Source organism: Colletotrichum paranaense, assembly GCF_030867605.1.
Source record: "Colletotrichum paranaense strain IMI 384185 chromosome Unknown Scaffold_12.1, whole genome shotgun sequence".
Taxonomy (NCBI): domain Eukaryota; kingdom Fungi; phylum Ascomycota; class Sordariomycetes; order Glomerellales; family Glomerellaceae; genus Colletotrichum; species Colletotrichum paranaense.
In genome coordinates, this window is record NW_026848970.1 from 1,463,800 (window position 1) to 1,485,696 (window position 21,897).

General features: G+C 52.6%; 10 protein-coding genes across 10 annotated transcripts; 8 read left to right on the forward strand and 2 right to left on the reverse strand.

Moving 5' to 3' along the window:
- Positions 1–2,420: 2,420 nt before the first annotated feature.
- Positions 2,421–5,209, reverse strand: CPAR01_13412 (OPT oligopeptide transporter; the record flags this gene model as incomplete). The annotated part of the gene is made up of 3 exons (XM_060497666.1): positions 2,421–2,510; positions 2,574–2,687; positions 2,744–5,209. The coding sequence occupies 3 exons, from the start codon at positions 5,207–5,209 to the stop codon at positions 2,421–2,423; spliced, it is 2,670 nt and encodes an 889-aa protein (XP_060344059.1).
- Positions 5,210–6,054: 845 nt separating this feature from the next.
- Positions 6,055–6,591, forward strand: CPAR01_13413 (uncharacterized protein; the record flags this gene model as incomplete). The annotated part of the gene is made up of 1 exon (XM_060497667.1): positions 6,055–6,591. The coding sequence occupies one exon, from the start codon at positions 6,055–6,057 to the stop codon at positions 6,589–6,591; it is 537 nt and encodes a 178-aa protein (XP_060344060.1).
- A 393-nt stretch (positions 6,592–6,984) lies between these two features.
- On the forward strand, positions 6,985–7,374 carry CPAR01_13414 (uncharacterized protein; the record flags this gene model as incomplete). The annotated part of the gene is made up of 1 exon (XM_060497668.1): positions 6,985–7,374. The coding sequence occupies one exon, from the start codon at positions 6,985–6,987 to the stop codon at positions 7,372–7,374; it is 390 nt and encodes a 129-aa protein (XP_060344061.1).
- Positions 7,375–7,468: 94 nt separating this feature from the next.
- CPAR01_13415 (uncharacterized protein) lies at positions 7,469–7,912 on the forward strand (the record flags this gene model as incomplete). Its single annotated transcript, XM_060497669.1, has 1 exon — positions 7,469–7,912. The coding sequence occupies one exon, from the start codon at positions 7,469–7,471 to the stop codon at positions 7,910–7,912; it is 444 nt and encodes a 147-aa protein (XP_060344062.1).
- An 805-nt stretch (positions 7,913–8,717) lies between these two features.
- On the forward strand, positions 8,718–8,990 carry CPAR01_13416 (uncharacterized protein; the record flags this gene model as incomplete). Its single annotated transcript, XM_060497670.1, has 1 exon — positions 8,718–8,990. One exon carries the CDS (start codon positions 8,718–8,720, stop codon positions 8,988–8,990), a length of 273 nt encoding a protein of 90 aa, XP_060344063.1.
- A 1,722-nt stretch (positions 8,991–10,712) lies between these two features.
- On the reverse strand, positions 10,713–11,793 carry CPAR01_13417 (short-chain dehydrogenase; the record flags this gene model as incomplete). Its single annotated transcript, XM_060497671.1, has 2 exons — positions 10,713–10,830; positions 10,892–11,793. 2 exons carry the CDS (start codon positions 11,791–11,793, stop codon positions 10,713–10,715), a joined length of 1,020 nt encoding a protein of 339 aa, XP_060344064.1.
- Positions 11,794–12,701: 908 nt separating this feature from the next.
- On the forward strand, positions 12,702–14,300 carry CPAR01_13418 (uncharacterized protein; the record flags this gene model as incomplete). The annotated part of the gene is made up of 3 exons (XM_060497672.1): positions 12,702–13,077; positions 13,128–13,536; positions 13,586–14,300. 3 exons carry the CDS (start codon positions 12,702–12,704, stop codon positions 14,298–14,300), a joined length of 1,500 nt encoding a protein of 499 aa, XP_060344065.1.
- Positions 14,301–15,039: 739 nt separating this feature from the next.
- On the forward strand, positions 15,040–16,522 carry CPAR01_13419 (FAD/FMN-containing dehydrogenase; the record flags this gene model as incomplete). The annotated part of the gene is made up of 2 exons (XM_060497673.1): positions 15,040–15,988; positions 16,041–16,522. The coding sequence occupies 2 exons, from the start codon at positions 15,040–15,042 to the stop codon at positions 16,520–16,522; spliced, it is 1,431 nt and encodes a 476-aa protein (XP_060344066.1).
- A 2,185-nt stretch (positions 16,523–18,707) lies between these two features.
- Positions 18,708–18,968, forward strand: CPAR01_13420 (uncharacterized protein; the record flags this gene model as incomplete). Its single annotated transcript, XM_060497674.1, has 1 exon — positions 18,708–18,968. One exon carries the CDS (start codon positions 18,708–18,710, stop codon positions 18,966–18,968), a length of 261 nt encoding a protein of 86 aa, XP_060344067.1.
- Positions 18,969–20,051: 1,083 nt separating this feature from the next.
- CPAR01_13421 (bZIP transcription factor) lies at positions 20,052–21,102 on the forward strand (the record flags this gene model as incomplete). Its single annotated transcript, XM_060497675.1, has 2 exons — positions 20,052–20,091; positions 20,150–21,102. 2 exons carry the CDS (start codon positions 20,052–20,054, stop codon positions 21,100–21,102), a joined length of 993 nt encoding a protein of 330 aa, XP_060344068.1.
- Between the last annotated feature and the right edge of the window lie 795 nt (positions 21,103–21,897).

The following is a 21,897-nucleotide window of genomic DNA, read 5'->3' on the forward strand; positions in this document are numbered from 1 at the left end:
AGGGTGAACGTGCCGTAACACGATGGGTAAGCGGATGACTGATGCTGTGTGTGGTGTAGAAGGTTGGGAGAGACGGCTAAGTCGGCGAAAGGGTGGTCATGAGCTTGGATACATACCTGCGTGACGGCATGATCACAGGTGAGGTCTCGAGAGGTTTTCTATCTGCTTTTTCTTGAATTGGATGTTCATCATTTTTATGCCATTGGGTTCATGCCAGATCAAGGCCTCACGGGGTTCGGTTCTCAGTGGGTATCTGATGGCCGACGAATGCTCTGATCAAGACATATCCCTTGATTGAAGGAAGAAAGTCTGGAGACTCCAGCAGAATCTGGGAAGATTGAGAGCTGCCCCCATGGCTCTGGTGGGACTGAACTGGCTGCGTTGCTGTGAGGAAAGGGCGATGCCTCCTCCGCCGCTGCCTCACTCAAAACCTAGGGATGGGTGTCCCAGGCTGTCTTGGCATGGGATCTCAAGACTCACGAGACCATAATATCATGGATAATCAATAGGTCTTGCAATTCACCGTATGCCTTGTATTGTGCAGAGGGGCTATTGGACTTGCGACGGGCATATCAGAAGGACGGCCTTGAAACCGACCTTCACCTCTGATAGCCAAACTTCCATGATGTTCCTCTTCAACTCTCACCAGTAGACGCCCCTGAAGTAAACGATCTAGCTCCGGACGTTTATGCTTGGCATATCGCTATGACTGCAGCGTGCCTATTCCATAACGTGGCCTCCTTGATCGTTGCTCGGCTAAAGCGATTTCGACCGTTGCTTACTTGTAAAACAAAGTACCGCCAAGGCAGCCTAATACCCTTCTATAAGATAAGACGATATTATGTATGCTCCACGAAGCCTTGGCGTCCTGGAATCAAGGGTTGTCGACCTGCTCGGGCGGCCCAGTTGTGCTCGCCGTGGAGTCTGCCTGATGATAAGCCCCGTCCACCTCGTCAAACCGGAGCAAATCCGACTATCAAGACTGTTCAAACGGGCATCAAAGACACACACATGGACTTAAACAGCTCATAAGTCGTAAGGGCAATGCTGACGGCTCGGTAGTCGCCCGGTGAGGCAGTCAGCAGCCGAGACGCCCAATGTAAGCCGGGCTAACGTTGGTCCTAGAATATCGTCAGTGTACGCCTTGATTGGTTTAGCTTGTAACTTTATTAAATTGCTGGATTGGTCCATGTTAAAGAGGCTTACTCCTCTAAACGAACGTCTTCGTTGTCATGTTTGACTATTTGGGTTGATACCTGCTGCCGGTATTACTTGCACGTTCATCTCATGCTTGGTGTTAATTTGAAGAAAGCATCGACGGCTTCAATGAATCCCCAAAGCCCCCACAATGCGTTCAAAAAACATCCTTCGCCAGATATTAGGCCCAACTCGATGGCACCAGGCCCGCTCAAAGTCGATGATGGGGAAGACGAGGCACGAAGAGAAAGCCGTGGTGTCTCCTAAAGTCTGTTAGGCATGGACAGCCAAATCACAGAGACGGAGCCGGAGCTTTCCTTGCGTCACGCATCTGGTTGACTTCGTCGTCGTCATACCGCGGAGGTTAGTCTGATGTTCCGTTTTTTCTTCCTTTGCACGCAGCGAGTCGTCGAGAGTACGTGTGCTTGTGCTTCAGTCGAATTTATCGCCGAATAACGTAAGGCTGACACAATTTAGGGTGACGACAACTTCTTGACACACCTGGAGCCATAATTTCGTGTCTTAATTATCTTGGGAGTCATATCGCCAACATCTCCAGATCCCACATTTCAGTAACCTGTCTTCAAGGTCAGCAAAGTCTCAGAGATCAGTACCGAGCCTGATCAACGAGATCGTGGATTGATCGTGGACATCGTCTAAGCGACCCAATGAGGCACCCTTTTCCCAGCATAGCCACGCCGGCCCGGCACCGAGCGACTGCCGACCCCGCGGCATCGGCGTTGGCAAATCTCGTTATATACGGCCCTGAAGATACGTGAGCTCAAGGGGAATAGAGATGTCCACGACAAGCATGAACCATTGGGATTTGAACGCATAAAATGAGGCGAGTGCCTCCCGAGAACAATCACTGGCCAGTGTTCCTAGATCGACATTTTGAAATGATAAGAATGCTGGGATAGAACGACCGAATAGCCCTCAACTTCGATACGCATAACACGGCATCAAAGAACATAGGGCAAAGGCTAGACTGAGCTTGCTCAATGGGGGTATAACATTCTTCCACTAAGTCATAAATGAGTGGTTGGGTATTTTCTTCATCCTTCAAATCGTCACATCCGCTGATTATAAACACCGCTTCTAGGTACGAGTCCATGATGTCTCTAGTCTCCACGTTCTTTTCATCACATCATACATGCGCTGAAATTCGAAACAAAAAGCCACAAACGCAACTTAGTTGTGCAACACGAAGGAAAACTCCACGTCTAGTGGAAGTCTCCAATGCGGGGACCGAAGTACTCGCCCTCTGCAAGAGTAAGCAGACGGCAAGCCTTGCCTTCGCAACCCTGGCTGACCTGTGAGGAGAGTGATGTCAGTAGTGTTCTATAAGATTAAGTTGGGAGCCGGAAAAAACGTACGACTGAGTTGCCCCACCAGTCGACCTCGATATCCTGCCATTGAAGGCCGAAGAACATGATGATGGAGGAGATGGCAATACCGCAAGAGAAAGCGGCGGAGAGAACGAAGTTGTACTGGACGTGAGTGTTAGCCTCAGAATGCGAATAGTGGTGGCAGGGAAGCAACGAACCTTGGACCACAGACCCAAGAAGCGGCTCTTGAGGTAGACCCAGGAGAAGTAGGCAATGGGGACGGAGGGCCAGACGAAGGACATGTTGTAGGGGGCCCAGACGAGACCTCCGTACATGATGGCGACGGGGTGGATCTGGCGAACCCACTTCCATTTAGGGAAGAACTTGTTCAAGCTCCAGAAGAAGAGAACGATGGCGACACCGAGGGGGAAGCCGAGGAGGGTGGCAGTGTACTGTCCGCCAGCACCCCAAATCTTCTTGGGACCGACGGTACCCCAAAGGACAGAGGCGGTGAAGAAGGTGTTGATACCGGGGCAGGTCATCTTGAACTTGGCGTCCTCAGTGCAGATACCCGGGATGCTGAACATCTGAAACTTCAGGACGGCGAGACAGACGAGGGTGGACACGAAAGTCGCGACGATCTGAGCCCAGAAGGTGTGGCGAGGGGGAATCTTGACGTAGTGGGCAAGCTTCAAGTCGTTGGAGAACCAGACGGCGTGAGCGCAGGTGACGTACCCGAATGATTTGAAGTAGTTCATGGCCAGGGCGTTACCCTCAACCCAGGAACCACCGATGAACTCAGCAAGCACGTTCAGGGTGACCTCGATACCTGTCATGGCCTTGATGATACCAACCGGCACGACGAAGATCATGCAGAGGATGATACCATAGAAGACGACCCCGACGGTGGTGTATGTGGGCCAACCAGCGATACCGGCACAGCCCAACGCAATGGCAATGACGAGGACGGTGAGGTAGTGCCATTCGGGGACCTCGGGGTAAGCCTTCATCAGACGGCTGTGGACGTCAAGGACCTGGTCCTTCTCAATGTCGCTGTTCTTTCTGAAGCTACCGATGAGAGCCTTGAAGCCAAGGGCGATCTCGTGACGGTGGTAGAGAGCGGCGTAGGTGATGGTGGCGGTGTAGATGGCGAAGAAGAACATGTAGATCATGACGTTGGCAGCGCCCAAGAAGGGGGGAGAGTACGCCTCGTACGCCTCCTTATCGAACAGACCGTGCTCGTTGACGGCGCGGGAGACGTTGTAGAGAGCGCCAAAGTGATCGTATACCTTGTTGGAGTTGATGGGCAGGTATCCGGTGTTGTAGGTGTTGGTGTACCAAACAGCCAAGACGACGAACATGGAGATGAAGGTGCCGAGGAACTTGTTGAAGGTGGAGAAGAAGGGGACCATGAGGGGGTCGGTGTTGTCGTACAACAGGATGTTCCAGTCAAAAGTAGGGAAGGGGTTGAGACCAAGACCACTGTTGAAGCCAGTGATTGTCGCGAGGTTACGGTTCTTGGGGGCGATCCAGGTCATCCAGCTAAAGGTGGACAAGGCCGTAAACAGGTAGTTGGGGAACCAGAACCAGACGAACATGGCGGCAAAGGTGATGTAGAAGAACTTCTGTCTGCTCCAGCGCCAGATGCTGTTGAAGGGGCCATCGACGGTGGAGTTCTTGTCGGTGTGGAAAGCAGAGTTCAAGGCAATGGTGACCAAGGATGCTGGCCACACACAGTACGAGGGGTAGACGAGGAATCTTCTGCAGAGACCCGCAAGACCATATCCGATGAAGTTGGTCGACAAGGAGATGAGAAGCTGGTAGCCAAAGTTGGCAGCGTAGCTCTGGTTGAAGAACTTGGGCAGCCACTGCGTCCAAATGATGTAGTTGGTGTAGGGGATGTTGTAGGCGACGTTGGCCATGATGGTGATGAGCATGTGCTCCTTGCGGTTGAACGGGCCAGGGTTCAGCGAGTAACGGTGGCCGGCGACGGTGAATCCAACATCGGGGAGGGACTTCTCCCACAGCTTACCTAGGGGGTAGGCGAGCAACTGAGCAACGTTGGCCAGGATGGTGATGGACGGGTAGCGGACCGAGAAGAGCTGGTTGACGAAGGCGAGCAGAGCAGAGAAGACGAGGCCGATAACCCAGGCGCGGAGGGTCGAACTGGGCATGGTGGGATCGTCGTGGTTGTCGACGACGGCGCGGACCTCGGCGTAGGGCGAGTTACCGGTGATGAGGGCGGCTTCGAGCTTCATCTCCTGAATGAGAGTCTCGTGCTTCTCGGGGTTCTCAAAGACATCATCGTTGTGGAGGAAGTCCTCAATCTTCTCGATAATGGCGATGGGGAAGTTGGGGTCCTTCTCGTGGATCTTGTGGACGTTGAACATCATCTCGCGAACCTCCTCGAGGGACATCTGCGAGGCGAGCTCCTTGGCCTCTAGCAAATCATCCTCCGTGACGTTGAAGTCGTGCTCAACGTGTTCGTTGTAGTCGGCCCCATCGGGGTGGGCATCGACGATCTTAGGGAAAGCATCAGCATATGGTTCAGCAATGGAGAGGTATGTTGATGATCGTCGACATCCAGACCAACTTACAGGAGCAGTCTTTTCGGTCGAGACCTTCTCGTTCGAGACCACACCGCCCTGGTGGACGGGGGCTCGTGCTTCACGAATGTCGGACATTTTGATGCACTGGGTCAGTATTCTTCACCTTGAAAAGGTTGTAGAAGCTTGGTTCGGTGGACCCGTGGACGCTTGGGCTGGAAAGTTGCCAGTGACCGAGAAAGAGACGAGAGGCAGGTGGAGGGAGAGGACATCTCGACCTTTTAATATCCAAGAGCCCCGAGGTGGCCATCCTTGTCACACAACCGGATGCTTATCGACGGTGGAGCCAAGGGTTCCCAACGGCCTGGCAACGAACGGACACGACGGTGGTCCCAGTTTCGCCACGAGACGATCCCAAGGATACAGGTAACAGCAGAGATCCCCATGCGCCTAACATAGATGAGAGGCCGAGATGGTGCTGGGCCAGTCAAACCAGTGAGCTTCCCCTTTCTGGAATCAGACTTGAGGTGGCAGGGATGATCATGTTCAGGGCTGGAACTCCAGCCCGTCACCCTTCCTCCTCTGCTTGTGCGTCCGGAGACCCCAGTGCAACCCTTGTGACAGGGAGGTCTACCTTCTGCATTGCGACAAGACCGATATCAAAGGTTCTGGGACGCGGTAGGAGGGATCGGTCTGCATTCGCACTATAGCCGCATTGGGCGCAATCTGCCGGGGGGCGGCTGCACTGAAAGAATAGGATGAGATGAGAGGCCGTGAGACGATGGCATGGAGGAAGTGAGAGAGTGAGAAAGACCAACAAGAGAGAGCCACAGCGTCTATCCCAGTACGTACAGAGACACAGACTTCCTTCGACCAAACCATATGCCTGAGATGTCGTTCTAACATGCCGGTTCAGTTCGTCTTTTTTTCTGCCTTCTTCTCCCTTGGTGTCCTTCAGGCTCCAGATTCCTAGTCGTGGGCCGATGGGCGGAAAGGAAAACCCCACCTCCTCCCACTCCTCCTCCCGGCCACCCACCGGGGTCCAGTTGCATTCGGCACCCACTGACCCAGGAACCCACAGCACAGATGGGCCTCCAGAGATGAGGGATCCTGGTGTGCCTGGCTACGAGGAGAACAGGCTCACCAGCTGCTGGACTTTCCCGTGGACCAGACAGAGCGGCCAACACGCAGGAAACCGCCTATCTGGGGGGTCAAGTGCGCTTCCGCTGGTGATGCCAAGCAGTTGGGCCCTCCAGTGGCTTGATCCAGTATGGCAGGTCCAAGATATCAATAGCGGGGAGACGTCTTTGGGGAACTTTTTGAACATGAGCGAATGCGGCTGCAGTCTTTGCGAGATTCAGGTCTGGCAATGGTACGGAGTATCTTGGACGTTGGGCCCTTTGCAAATCCACCCCCCGTCGCAATCGCGATGGCTTCATCGTGGTGCGACACACCAGCCTACAGAAGGAGGAGCAGCCCGTGTCTCACTCGCTTTGGTCGATCGAGTCTCTGATCAATAGAGTTGGTACACAATTACGCCATGTAGGGACATTTGATCCATGCTCCCCCCCATCAAAGTCCAATCTCATGCTCTGAGCAGGCAATATGGTAGTGGCGGGGGGATGCTGGTGGCAAGGCGAGTGACCGACTCCGTATACGAATACCAATCCGGGGATCCCTCTCGGCATTGGCCGTGCGCTGTCGCGTGTGAAAGTGTTACCCTTTCACTGTGCTCCCGCCAAGAAGCATATTTGGTGGGACTGGCATGTGGGAGGGAGCCGCTCCGGAAGAATAGAGAAAGAAACTCTGTGCGGTGGTTCAGATGAGACCACGATAAGACGTGAGGGCCGGGATGGAGAGGCATCCCATCCACCAGCCTGGCTATCCATTGTGATGGCATCGATGAATCGATCATGTCGCTGTGGAGTATCAAGACCTACACAACCGTACCCGTACCATTGCTTGGATTCCTACGAATGGGCTCTCGGTCGTTGCAGCTTATCACTGGTTACATTGCTGCGCCGCTTCGCTTCCCTCAGCTGGTACCTTACTACGTAGGCACGACAATGCAAAAGCAAAAGCACCTCACCAACGCACGAAGATTCGAGCTAGTCGGAAGCCACGACGTTACACTACAACTATTCCAGCGGTGTTTGCCGCAGCCAGGCGAGGGCGGGAGGCACCGTCAAAACGGCGTCGAAGAAGCACGGAAGGTTGGTGGAAAACGGTTAATTCGTCCTTTAGTTGGATGGTGTGGATGGCTGGTTGTTGACGTTGGAGGGAACGGCCACTCGACCTATTAGCCCCCGCCTCGGCCCTTTTTGCTACTTCTCCCTTTACCCATTGACGCGCTAGTCGACGGCAAAGACGACTCGAGGCCCTTGGTAGCTCGCGGTGATGGCTCAAGAAGGATATGATCGAAGGACCCTGGACGTGGCGTCCCTCTCCCAAGAACCCCCAAGACCCCCCAAGCTTTGCCCAAGCCCGTTGCCCAAGACTTTCACGACATCCCCCCAGGTCTCCCAAGAGCGTCCAAGACGTCCAAGACCTGCCATCAAGAAGGACAAGAAAAATCAAGAGATCTTGCCCGAAAGCTTGTCGCCGTCCGGGGAAATGCACACCATCTCTGCAGCCTTCAAGAGAGGCGCTGAAGCTATCAGAGCCTCACGTCTGTTCAACATCAGAGGTGGCTCTTGGGTCTTGAGAGTGAGGCAGAGGGTATTGATGTTGTCCCCCACCCATCAATGCAGCCCTGCTCTGCTACGGAGACCAACCCCTGTCTGTCCTTTCTCCCCTCTCTCTCCCCCAGCCCGTCTCTCCAACTCTTATCAGCCAGATTGACGGGGAATTTGCAACCGGATTGACCATTCAAAAGCCGTGAACAAAGAGGAGTCGTATCATCCGACCAGCCACAAGGTGGCAAGTTGATTAATCTGTGTTCAGAGCTTCAGCCAGTTGGGCCGGGGGCGGTCGGAGGGACGCAGAATACTGCTTTTGGAGGAACTTTTTGACGGCCACCATCCATGCTCGATCCAGACTGGCGCCAAACATCGGCAGCTTATTAGATGGATCAAGCAACGCGTCCTATCAGTCATCCCTGTCAGTCTTCTGCCGCAGGATTGGCTGGTCATTCCGTGCGATTTGGGCCAGATTGCTGTCGATTTTGTGGTCTATACCCTACCAGTACGGAAATACTAACCAGCATTTGACGTGCGCTCACGGATCTATCTTTACACTTACTCTTCCTCGCAGACAATGGGCACTTTACATCTCGATTCCAGACGAACGTCGGACTTGCGTCGGATACGATACAAACCTCATAGATGTTCGCCGGTAGGATTGCCGGTGCGGAACTCCCTCCGGAACATGATGCTTTCGCGCCAGCTCACAGGCCGATGATAAAGCCCTCGAAATCACAGCCAGCCGCGGCGTTTGCCCTGTGACATTGAAGTCTTGGCTTGCAGGGACGAGCCACCCGCCATTTTCAAGACCGCACACGCACAACAGGCCAACAGCTTTCCCGTCCGTTGCTTTGTCGTTCGCGCAAGAGTACATTCCCGACCGGCACTGGTCTTCTTTCGGCAGGTCAAAAACCGACGCTGCGATTGGGTACACCGCGCCTTGCGAACTTGATGTTGCATCAAGGATGTTGGCCAACCCGACATGGTGTAATTCCCTCCACTGTTATCGCAATAGGCGCGTGATCCCTTATCATTCATTATGTGCTCGAAATCGAAGCGGGCACTTTGTTAAGCGTGCCAAGAGACGTCAGGGACGTTTGTGCGGCGCGACTCCGCGCTGGGCCATCGCGAGCCATATCCTTGGTTCCATTTCTTGCTCTTCGGGCGGCGTGGCGGCAGATGTGGCAGCCCGTGAATCAGTCATGAACCACGCGAATAGTTTGCATCCTCATAGTTGAAATTGTCAATCCTGCGCTAGGGCTACTGTTAAGAAGCTTCCGTAATCGATGTGAGTTCGAAATGGCCTCTTGGCGCAAACTAGGCCAATGACTCGCCTTTAACCTCTAGCCTAGATGACTTTTTGAATAACAATAATTGAAGGTTACTTTTACTTCCCCTTGATGAATTACATTCTTGACGCTCGCCTGGATAACTCTGTTGTGCATGCTCAAACGACACTTCTTCCAAGACCCACGATGCGTGAACCACTGCAGAATCCTCGGTTCGCGGCAACTTGGGCTTTCTCCTTGGCGATGCCAATGCTTCGTATGGGCGCATCTTGCCGTCTTGGAAAAGTCTTGGAAGATATTCCGCTGGGCGAGCTGAGGAATCGCCGTAGACCTTTTGCGCCTGGAGTTGAAAGACATCCATCGTGCGGAATCGCCAGGGTCGTTTGGCTCTAGGGTCACCCGCAGCGGTCCCCTGGCTCGGTCTGTTCTTGGCCTGCGGAGTGCCAGAGAGGGATGTCAGAAATTGGATGCCTTCTACAAATGATTCGGCGCATTGGCAGCGGGCGCAGGTCCAGAAGTGGTCATCATACCGCTTCATCGCTCAGCTACGTACAAGCCGAGGGGCTTCGAAGAGAGATCTGGAACCACACGCCGGTGACGTTCGGCTGCAATATCACTTCCATCTCAGGACAAAGACAAACCCCGAGTGAACGTATCCGACAGCTCGGCGATGGCACTCAACCGGTGATACCCTATCGCGAGCCATCCAAAAGGTAAGATCGCCAAGACTTGAGGATCGTTTGCTAGTTCTCACGGGTCGCTATGCCATTGCTCTCCTGAGTATTGTAATGCAAAGTTGGAAGCTCACTCATCGTTGGAGGGACCGAGCCTAGCCCCCTTCAGTTTGGATAGCAATACAACGTACCATCTCAACTAAGAAGGTGCTTTGCCACACCAATCGTGAGTAAGTGGTGAGGCACCTTGGCATAAGCTGTTATGTCAAGCAGGAAATTGCCGTAGCCAGGCTACAGGATTCTGGTACCGGGACCAGACCTTCGTGGACTGCGAGACGGCAATAGATGGTGTCCGCTGCACCGATGAAGAGGCAGTATATTGATGATCTTGCGCCTTATGGTGAGCTCTCGCTTCGATCTACACACCTCTTCCGCCTTCCTGCACCTGCCAATTGCGCAGTAACGGACGGTTCATCCGATATGAAGGATTGGGACTTCAGTAGATGAATGGTAGCTTGAGATTTATCTTTGTCTCTGAGCCTTCGAGATAGATGTCATGATACTCATTTCCTTGTTCGTGGATCACGGCTTGCCACCATACCAGCTCGCCACAGCATCCTGACGCCACCACTTGCCAGACATAATGATGGACTGCCTGCGGTTGAGGCGTTCACAAGCGGGCGTTGTTGGAACTGACAAATCGGTACAGAAGTGAGACTGTCAATTCATTACTCTATGTAGACCAGAATACCCATCGAATGACCAAAGATGATACGAGATATCTAAGCGAAGCCCATCCACCCAATACACCTAATCGGAAACGCAGCAAGAAAAGCAGGTAGACTGACACCAGAAACTATTGCATCCATCCGAGGCGACTGCATCAATCAGCAATTAGACTTTCTGCATACGACCCAACATGTTCCCCAGGTAATGCCAAGTCCCAGGCTGACGGGGCAAAAGGGCCCGGAAGGAAGCGAGGTCCTTATCGCGAGTCCTACTGCATGGAGCGAAGGATTGAGCGCACCCCGGCAAAGTCCAATTCCTGTAAAGTCTCCTCCCACAATTGCTCTCGGGCGGTCTTGCCCTGTGGTGTATAGATGATGTTGGCAAAGCTTTGTCAGCGAGCGGTTAGCGAGGTCCATCGACGAAAGGGCGTGGGCAGTCAGCACTTACGGAAAGATTTTCCAGTCCATCAAGTAACTTCCGTGAGTCTCTTCTCCTCGAACGACGGCCGCATCAAGGTATGTTGACGCTCCGACGTCCAGAGTTCTCCCCGTCAAGCTCTTTCCCACCTCCGCTATCGTCTTGATGAGGCTGCCGACGTGGCGGTGAAGTCCTGATCCTTTACAGAGACCCGGGTCGACGAGGTTGACGACGACGTCTCCCCTTCGGACGTGTTCGGCGAGCTTGATAATGAAGAGGTGACCCAAGAGCTTCGACGTCGAATACCGATCCGTTGCATTGAAAGACTTCTCGTCGTCGAATGCGGCTATCATGGGGATCTTGTCCTGCTCCGGGAACTTAGCCATAAACGCGGTGCCCGAGTTGACGATTGTCAATCTGCTCGGCTTGTCTGAAGCTTTCTTGGACTTCAAGACTGGCAGGAGTAGGATGGCGAGGAGGGCAGTCGACAGGTAGTTCACCTGGAAGACTTGCTCATGGCCTGCCGGCGAGAGCCTAAAGTCTTCCTGAACCATACCGGCATTCAAGATGACGTAGTCGATCCGGGGCAAGGTGGAACAGCGGTTGGCAAAGTCCTGGATGGACTTGTATGAGAGCATGTCTAGAGACCAGACCTCGACCGTAGCGTCGGGGTGGCTTTCTCTCAGGGTCTTTGCGGCAGCCTCTCCTCTTTCAGCGGATCGAACGGCGATGATGAGGCGTGAGAGATTGTGATCGAGCAGCTGGCGTGCGGCAGTGAAGCCCAGCCCGATATTGGCTCCAGAAACGATAGCCGTCTTCCCGGAGAGGGAGAGGTCCTTTGGTGGTGTTCGGACTGTGGCACAGAACTGGGAGTTAAGGAACAGTCTGCCTGGCCCCATTGTCAGGGGAGTGAGTTCAAGTGAGCTCGTCATGATGAGTTGTGAGGTGATGTGAGAAGAAGTAAGGTGTTGTGGTTGTTGCGGTTGTTGATGTGATTGCATTGATCTGTGCAGAGCAGCATGTTGAGATTCATCGTCGAATTCGTGCTGAATATATAGCTTTCAAGTCGTCTGAGGTATGAGCAGCTTCAATCTTGGGACGTAAGGCAATTTGCACTCTTGAACGCGCGTAGACCGGAGGGCAGAGGCACTGAAACGCTAGAGATGGCTGAAGTTGAGGCATCGTGGATGCCTGGTGATGGATTGCTGTCTCGAAAGGGAAGACCGACTGGTTACCTAATATGGACATCAATCAAGCGTGAGAAGCAGGGCTTGTCCAAGACCGGAAAGCAATCGGTGTGTGGACGGCGTGTACGGATCCCCCGCCAGGGCCTTGGCCCACTAAACCGCCGGATATCACGTGGCGGAGCGGCCGCCAGCGAGCGGGGCTGAGGCCGGAAGGATCGGCGCTAGGCCGGAAGAAGGCAACAATCACTACTCGGCGAAGGGACTTTGGTCGTGTCGTGCCAGCTTACTTTGTCGTAGTGAGGGGGGGGATTGGGCCAGGATAAGGCAAGATTGCAGGGTAAATCCGGCCGTCTTACGCTTGGTCTTCGTTGCCTTTGAACGCTCCGTAACCCGTTTCCTCGATTGTTTTCCCCTTTGGGTAAACAGTTCTTCCTCCCTACCGGTCTTCTCACTTCAAACTCAGCTCGAAGAGCATCCCAGAGCTCGTTTCGACTGCACCCTTAGCTCCGTCAGGTCTCCATCAAGCCATTGCTGATTACATACGAGAACTCCACTCGATCATTGACTGGAAGAGGCAATAGGACCCTTGAGATCCGCTGGGTTGAAGATGGGAAACCAGAAACGGCCTAGTATGATCTCTAATCCATCTACCCATGATCATCCACTCTAACGTTGCTACTGCAGCCAGCAAGGGATTTGCCTTTGTCATCACAGATACATCTGGAAAGCCCACGACAGACGATCGGAAACTCATACGCAGTCATGTCATGCGAGGCAAGAATACACGCCCGTCTCGTGGCGGCCAAAAGCGCTCGACCAAATGGGTCAACCAGACTAGTCCTCAACCCCCACAGGAACCAGAGGAACCACCTGCGCCCAAGTCACTCACTGCTCTCGTTAAAGAGCCGAGAAAACAAAAACTCTACAAGATTGCCTGGTACGAGCATGTATTCCGCACACCTAATGACCTTTACATGTTCCAATTTGCCGACGATATTGACGCGGCCTCTCGAGGCATGCTATTCGAATGTGGGTTTGTCCCCTGCTCCGAGTTTGTCGTTATGCTCACCTGGTCATAGTTTACGCCGTCGTTAAAGAGACGATGTACCCCATCGAGTGGTGCCTGCAGTACGACGAGAGCAAGACGCCGTGGTTCTACTGGCTTCTAACAGATGCCGCGTTTCTGCACTCGATCTTATTCACGGTAGGATTGATGAACGACACTGTCAAAGGAGACAGCCCAAGCAAACACACCAACTTCCATATTTGGAAGACACTCCAGCTGTTGAACCAAAATATTGCGGACCAAGACATGGCTTTGGCCGATTCGACCATCGCCACGATTGTGTCCATGTGTATGGTGGCCGAAATCTTCGGACAGCGCGACAATGCCGCCGCACATATCCAAGGCATGCGTCAGATAGTGAAGCTAAGGGGCGGAATCGAAAGCTTCTCTCACAATCTTCAATTACAGGTCAAGATCTGCCGGTACGTGCCATTCCTCGATATCTCATGCCCAACATCTGACGAAGCAAAGGGTGGACATTGGCTGGAGTTTATGCACCGGCGAGAAACCGCTCTACTTCCGGGATACCTTCTCATGGGAGCCTGCTTTCTCCCCTATACTGGGCAAAGTCCCTGTTGGCTCCGAGGTCTGCCCTGGCTCTTCGAGCATACGACTTCTCTTAGACGCCGCCGACAGTCGCTTGGGCAACGTCTTCCAAGATCTCCACGACTTCTCCCGCCTGGCGACCGCACTATACCACACCAATCGCAAGATTGACCCGAACCTGTTTCAAGAGTTCATGACTTGCGTTCAATACCGGCTGTTGTATTCGGAGACGACAGCACACAATGCCTTGGCCGAACTAGGTCGCCTTGGGATGATCAGCTACATCACCACCCTCTTCCTCCAGGTACAAGGTGCAAAATTCCAGTTCACCTCCCTGACTACCAAGCTTAGGTCAGCATGCAAGAACTTCGAGATCTCAGCCTCCACATGTGCTGCCACGAAACTCCTACTGGCCTGGAGCCTTGTTATCGGTGCCATATCCGTCTTTGAAGAGCAGGACCACCGTTGGCTTTTGCCGAAGCTGGCCAATCTGCGAGACTCTCTGGGACCTACATGGCCCGAAGCCAAGGCCAAGCTCGAGGATGTCATTTGGACCGAAAATGTCCATGATTCTGCCGGTATCAAGGTTTTCGAAAAGCTAGTACTACACGTCGCCAGAATTCCGAGAGCCAGCACATAGTGATGGTCTCGAGACGCAAGCACATGCCACTTGAACAGAAGTCGGCGAGCTTCACTCCGGCTGGATAGGTGTCTGGGATCTGTCGAGTTCTAATGCAGACAATGCGAAGCGGTTGGAGGCCGTCGGAGGCCGTCGATTGCCAATCTACCATGTCTAGACCGCCACGTTGGATCCAGGAGTTGATTACACCATCTTACCTTCTGTGAACACCTAGTCCAGAATCCATCATTGGTCTCAAGCGCATCTCGAGCCGCATAATACACAACTCACGATTTCGAGCTACCAGTAATGCCAAGCCCAGCCTATCGTTACCCCTCTCGACTATTTACAGCTCAAGGCCTCGACCTATTACAGTGGCTCTTTCCTTCTGGGTCCTTCAGGAAGCATCAAAATGACATGAGATTGACAGCTCCTCAACTAATCCGCGGCTGTTACCGACCGCGACGTGGCCAAACGTCCATCTGTACGCGTCCTCTTTTGGGGACTTTCGTCAAGAAACCATATACTGCCCTGCTTAAATCTCACGTCAGCATAGCCGACCCCTCCCCCACGGTAGCATGGCTAAATCTCTCGGGTTCCTGTCCAATTAATAGTCACTGTTTAGATTCCTAGATGAGTGCTGCACACTTTGGCAGCCGATCCCCTTCCGCGCATAGAATTTACGGGACATACATAAGCGCCGTTGTGACCTCACACTTCGCAATGTCAACCAACATCCCATATCGAGAAGTCAACCACAATGGCATCACTTGAGGCTTCACCAGAGTTCCGGGGGTCTCACCCCGCAGCATCGACGCTGGAGCAGATCGCTTCAGATGCACCCAAGCTGAAAAACCTCACAACGAACTTCTCCAATCTTTTGGTATACACGAACTCGGCCGAGAAGTATGAGGAAGTTCGAAGCTTCTTCAACGCGAACATGACCCAACAGCCGTTCGCAATCATCAGGCCGAGGACCGAAGCTGAAGTCGTGGCCGTCATTAAGGAGCTGAAAGCTCAAGACATCCCATTCGGCCTCAGGAGCGGTGGGCATGACTTGACATTCGGGCAGGCACAGAGCCAAGACGGCGTCATCGTGGATCTGAGAAGTCTCGACAGCATCCTCATCGCCGAGGATAAAAAGTCCGTCCGCGTTGGCGGCGGCATCCTGGGCATCAAACTCGCGCGCTTTCTGCAACAGCACAAGCTCGTTACCCCCCACGGCTGGTGTCCGACTGTCAGCATCGCTGGCTGGGCTATGGGGGGTGGTTACGGATACACGAGCGCTTACCATGGGCTAGGCGCTGACCAAATCCTCGGTGCGCGTGTGGTTCTCGCGAACGGCGACATCGTCGACACGAACGATCATTCTGATTTGCTATGGGCTCTTTGCGGCGCTGGCAACGGCAACTTTGGTGTTGTAGTCGAGCTGCAACTCAAGGTGTATCCCCAAACAGGCTTCTTGGCGGGCTTTCTCGGATTTCCCAATGATCAGGTTGGCGAAGTGTTGAAGAAGTTTGGTGAATTTGAGAGGAATTTGCCTGTCAATTTCACTGGCGAAGCCACTCACATGGCTCTCCCAGGCGTTGGTCCCGTATTTGCCTGGTTGTTTGCTTGGACGTCAGAGAATGATGACCTGGAAGAGGGTTGGGCTTTCTTTGAGAAGATGAAGTCTCTTGGCACGCCAGTTCTTAACACGGTGGCAGAAGGTATGTACCGCAGCCCTCCTATACAGACGACAATAACTTATTACGCCTGTAGTGGACGACTTTACGTTCTTCAATGCAATCCCCTCGCCGACTAATGTCCATTGGTATCCTCGACTGAGGATGTTCGAATATTTCACTCCAGGAACAGCCAGTGCGTTCGGCAGCAATTCACCACCGGGTGCAACCTCGGCTACTGTCATCCATGCCGCTCATGGTCGAGCCATCGAGGCGAACCCGTCAGTGTGCTATCCTCTGCGCAAGAGGCATCGCATAGCAGCTCCCTCGGGTGGTGTCATCGATACCACCGCACAGGCGGCGGAATATGAAGAGTATAAGAAGTGGGCGGATGATTTGGTCGACTCCCTCTCAGAACAAGGCCAAATGCTTCCATACGGGAACCGTAACCTGGGCCCTGAAAGGGACATGGATTGGGTATCAACATATGGCGAGGACACCCTGTCAAGGCTCAGGGAGATCAAGCAGAAGTTCGACCCGGAAAATGTCTTCAAAACGGGGTATCCGAAGTTAGCATAAGTTGCGATTACGGTGCGACTTGAAGCTACCACATACGAATAGCGTTGGTGTTGGTCGTACGGTGCTCATGATTGTTGAATGAACTACAGTAGGCGAATGTTAAATACCTGTGCCTCTTAACACAACCAGCGGATTGATGACTAGTTTGTCTGTGGCACTTTGTCTTCTGAAACGACTCAGTCAGCCACTTGAAGTCCCTGATGCCCCCAAAGAATTATATGCCGTCGTTCAAGTCTTTCTCTTGTCACCTTATTACGCAATGAAGCGAATCATAAGCCAGGAAGCAAACCTCATTCCCTAAAGTTGTCGATGTGGCCGGCCATTATCATGGCTGGTTCTTTACCGCCTCAAGTATTCAATGAGACGACTCTGAGCAACGTAAACTTTGCTATAAAGCAAACAAGCTAGCCATCTGACGATCTACTGCATGCGATTTTATCAGGAGCCATGTATATGTAGGCCTGTCCTAAACTCCGATTTGTCATGATTTCATATTGTGTCCAATTCACAGTTGGGACTAGACTTTGGGCCTCGAATCGCATAGTAAATGCAAATAATTACAATCCGTGTCAAGAGCACCACTGAATTGCAGCTTAGTCTCATTCAGTTGGACCGAAAACAATAGAGCGTAGTGGCAGGTTCCTAACTTCCCTTGCGACGGTCATTAAAACCGTTGTCACGAGTCTTTTGTTTCTGGTGCCAACCAAACGCCGCAGATAGCGCATGACTTAACACTAGCATGCGCCTGTTTTCGGCGAAGAGAGCGAGAAAAAGAGCGACACCAGCCGAGCCTGGAGAAACCGTTGCAAGTAGAATTTGGATCGGACCATCGTGATTTCCCATGATGGCGTTCGATTCTATCGTATCGATGGCCGGACCTGGTTGGGGGTTGGATCTTGACGGTCAGTCCGTTCAAGTCGAAGATGGCTCAGACGCTGGCATCGGGACACAATCCTGAAAGAGCGAGCCGCAGCTGCGGGATCAGATAAATACTGATTCAAGATTTCGAGGTGTTTACGAAAAGCGTGCCCGGTAGAAGTGAGGTGGTTGAGTGAACGACTTGAGGTTGAGGTACAAGTGCCAGAATGCCAGGAGCTTGATAAGACTGGAACTTTTGTTTCTATCAAGGGGAGCGCTATGCTGTCGTTACTCTGTAGCACCTGTCCTAACAGAACACAATCCGACATCAAAATGTCAGACCAGCTACAGCATTACAGATGCACGGCTCAAGCAGACAGGCTTTGCATTACCGATACACTGTGCGTACTTAGCTGCAGACGCGGACGGCCTTTTACTGTCAATGGTTAGAGTTTGGAGAGCTGTGCGGGATAAGCTAGGTAGAAGCATCTCCAAACCCCTCACTTCTGGGACTAGTCTGATAGCCGGGTGAAACTTGTGCGGGATAGGCCGATCGGCCCGGACGGAGGACCATCTGTGGTTCGAGTTTCGGCTCTAGCTTGTTCCCTCGTGACTGTACGCTAGAGATTTGCAGCATAGTGATACTTGAAGCCAATCAGCTGACGGTGGGTTAGCCAAGTAAGGGAATGTCAAGAAGAGGCAATGACCCCAGTTCTGAGTGGCATGATTGAGCAGTTGCTCTAAACCCCAAAGTGTGACTACTCGTTGCCGGCAACTCAAGAGGGTCAACTGCGCCACACCTCCTGTGAGAAGCAGGATAATGAGTGGCACGGGTGGAAGAAATTGGAGAGGGACAAGGACAGAAACTTCAATGTCCGTGGAAATTCGTGGAGATTGTGCTCCGAAGAAGATGATAACTCATGCGCTAAACTAGCGTCGAGTGGTGGTCCAGAAATGTGATCGCTAAGCAGAATGGGATTCTTTCAAATCGAGATCAGGAATTCCATTGGAGTTTACAGGGTCACAGATCATCTTTGCTCCTGAAAAAGGCTCGTTCATTGGAGCGTAATGCACCACGGAAATATTGGCAAGCCGCAAAGATGGGACGATGCAGTCCCAGGATTCCAGAACTCGAATCGTAACTGACAATTCGATTGACCTAGGAACCGTCAGGATTGGGCCGCGAAGAAGAACTCCCGTCTTCCAACGAAAAGTATCTCAATGAAGCAACCCAGTGATGACGCGGTGGTGGAGAATCGCCAACAGCCCAGAGATTTCAAGGGCCATTTGACGCTCACCAGCTCGTGGCTGCGACGGCACATGTAAGATGAAAGCCTGTTTGACCTGCCTCGCGGGGTCGAAACTGTGGCTCGTCGTCGCGTCCAAGCCGGGGCTCCGAGGCACACTGGCACACTCCTCCTTGCAGGTTCGCCACTTCAAGGCAAGCCCCATTTCCGATTTGCTTCCTCTGGTAATTATCCAATGGCATACCTCGGACACTCGGGATGGTAGATCAAAGTGGCACAGTGGGTATGCCACGGGAATGATCGAGCATGGACAAGAGAACAAGAGGGAGATTCCATCTTAATTAGTGGATTACAAGGGCCCAACTAGCCAAGCACAAGTAAGCAGTTCCTGGTCGACCCGGCATGCCTCTGATCGAAAGCTAGCCATTGAGACATGTCTATTGGTTCACTTCTCTACGGAAAAAACTCCGTGAGCTGAGATTCGACTCGTACCACTACAAGCCCGGAGGAAAGCTCCCGCGCCCCCCTGCCTTACCAACGAAAGCAGGTTACGGAAACCGTGTAGGATAGTGCCTCTCCGTCATCGTACATGTTGACATCGCAAACACCTCCCCTTATTTTCTCTACCCCATCGTTCCTGGCCAACACATAGGCACCTAGGGTTCGTTGAAGCCGCTTCCCTTCGTGCTAGCATTATGTTGGTATAGCCGAGCCAAGCCAAGCCAGGAGGGACGGGAATCTGCACACTACCTAGACGCTACCTTACTTACTCTCATAGTGGCAAACACTCTTTGCATCCCGCACCTCGGCAGCTGTTATGTGACAGCAAGGCCTCAAAAGTCAAGGCTCACGGGAGTCAAGGCCCCTCTTCGACCTTGTTGAGCTCGGCCGAAGCCACCCCGCTAATTAGTCCACGAGCTTCTCAAGGAGCACTGCTTACCCGAAATGCGGTACGCTGATCTTGTTACTGGCGCTGGTTCCACCATACAGGATCCCTCTTCTTGGCCTGCCGTGTCTTGCCTTGGTGCCGCCGTGCCATGAGGTGCTTGTCCTAATCGGGCCCAGGGACAAGACCACAGACTCTTTGCCCCCCCCCACCTCGTCTTCCGCGAATTAGTGCTGTGTTCCTTTAAAAGGATCGTAGGACCTCGTCACGAACCCCTTGACGCGGTACGTGTGTGTGTTTCTCGTTTCTAGCCACTTTCGACTTCCTTCAAATCGTTATTGTTCTTCGCCAAAGACAGGCTTATCGTCCATCTAATAAGCACAATTAATCAGTAACACCAAGAATTACCTTCGTGATACCACCATTGCTTGCTTAAGCTTTCGTCTCCAGCCAAGGCTAGCCTAGACAGTCGAGACAACCCTGTTCTCCCCCTGCCGTCCCCTGTAAGAGTCGCATCGCAGCGAAAAGAGAGCTCGAGATGGCATTCTCCGGCAGCAGTGTAAGCATACCTCAACAAAGTGGGTTATCCATCAAATATTCCTCATTTCCAGGCTGTATCCTAACTTCAACATGCAGACCAGACTATAAGTGACTTTGAGCAATCTCAATCGCAAACAGAGCAGCAGCACCAGCCGCAACATTCACAACAGACATTTGGCAGCAATGATCCACAAGCGACTTTCGCCTCGCCCCAGGTTCCAGCTGCGAATCCTCCTCTTGAAGTAGACCGCCAGTCTTCGGCCTCAACACAAGAGCAAGGTCCTCATTCATGGCAAGGTTCTCCTGCCAGCAATCAGGCAGAAGGATTAGCGTCACCAATAAGCTCCGTCATCTCACCACACAACAACACAAATTCACCGAAACTCCCACCGATTGATCCTCTGGTTTTCGATTCCGCAAGTGAAACGAAATCATCTTTACCAATCGAGGCGATAGAATCTCCAAAGCGACGCAGGGGGCGACCGAGGATTTCTGAGGATGATGGACTAGATGCTGTCGCACCAAAGACAGGTGCAGAAGCACGGCAGAAAGGCAGCACCCGACGAGCCTCAAACACATCAACGAGCGGCGCCATCGACACAGGGGACAAACGCAGCGGCGCCGAAGCCAAGAAGAATAAGATCCGCGCACGGAACCGGGAGGCAGCTTACAAGTGCAGAAAGAAGAAGCAAAAGGGAGTCGAAGAGCTACAAACCCAGGAGGCGATGGCCGAAAACATCAACAAGAACCTCAACGACGAGGCTGCGTTGCTCCGAGGCGAGATCCTCATGTTGAAGACCATGGTGCTTCAACATGGTAGCTGTGGGTGCTCCTTTATCGAGGAGTACATTTCTGGCGCGGCGCAAAACTTGGTATCATCGAGCATGGCCGGGGGCGCTTCGGCACCGGCGTCTGGCGGAGGAGGGATGCAAATGGATAACCTACCATGTCCAAATGTTACGAATGAAGGGGAATCATACGTGGACTGGAAGATGTTCGACGTGGATACGGAACAAGGAGTCCCCTCGATGGGCGCAGAACACAGCTAAGAGCTTCTCCGGTCTTGACGACATCACCGCCCAGTGCGCGAGGGTATGGTTCCGGATGGAGGACGTCGCGGTCAGGATGTATCAGGGACAGGTAAAATTACATGGAAAAGGCGTTCAGGACAAGGTAGAAAAAAGGCTGTTTGCTCAGGCGATCACTCGAGGGAGGGATGAGAATAAGATACCCTACGTACGTGAGCTTAGTAGGCCATTACTGGTACATGTATTTGACGCTCAATAAGCTACTGAATTTGGCAGAATTAAATATATCAATCGTCGTTGTCTGTGAGAAAAATAGATGAACGAAATCAGAAACATGATGTCTATCTACCTGCTGATTTGAAAAGAGAGTTCTTCCTAGCGAGTAGAAACAGCCGTCGTGGAAAGTCCCCGGTAAGCTTTGATCTAGCTGCTGTAATAACGTTTTCTCGTGTCCCGTAGCGCCTTCCTCTTGACTGGCTGATACGACGTATCGCCATCTTGAAGAAGATCATAGTATTCTGAGTTTGTGGTGGTTGCTGTACCTAGCATTGACCATTCTTGAAGGCTGTTGTGAGGCGCTGCCTCCAACTTCACTTCAAATGCCAGTGACAAACTCACCGTACCTTGTGGATATACTTTCTGTCTCTTCACAACTCAGGCCCCTCGTCACATGCTATGTGAGAACGCACTATTATTCTTCTTCATCCGTTTAATCGTTGATGATATTCATCAGTTCCCGTCGCAATCTCCTCTCCCAACGATGCTTAGCCAATTCGTAGGTCATGTTCACGTACACTGGCGTACACTGTCGAAGAA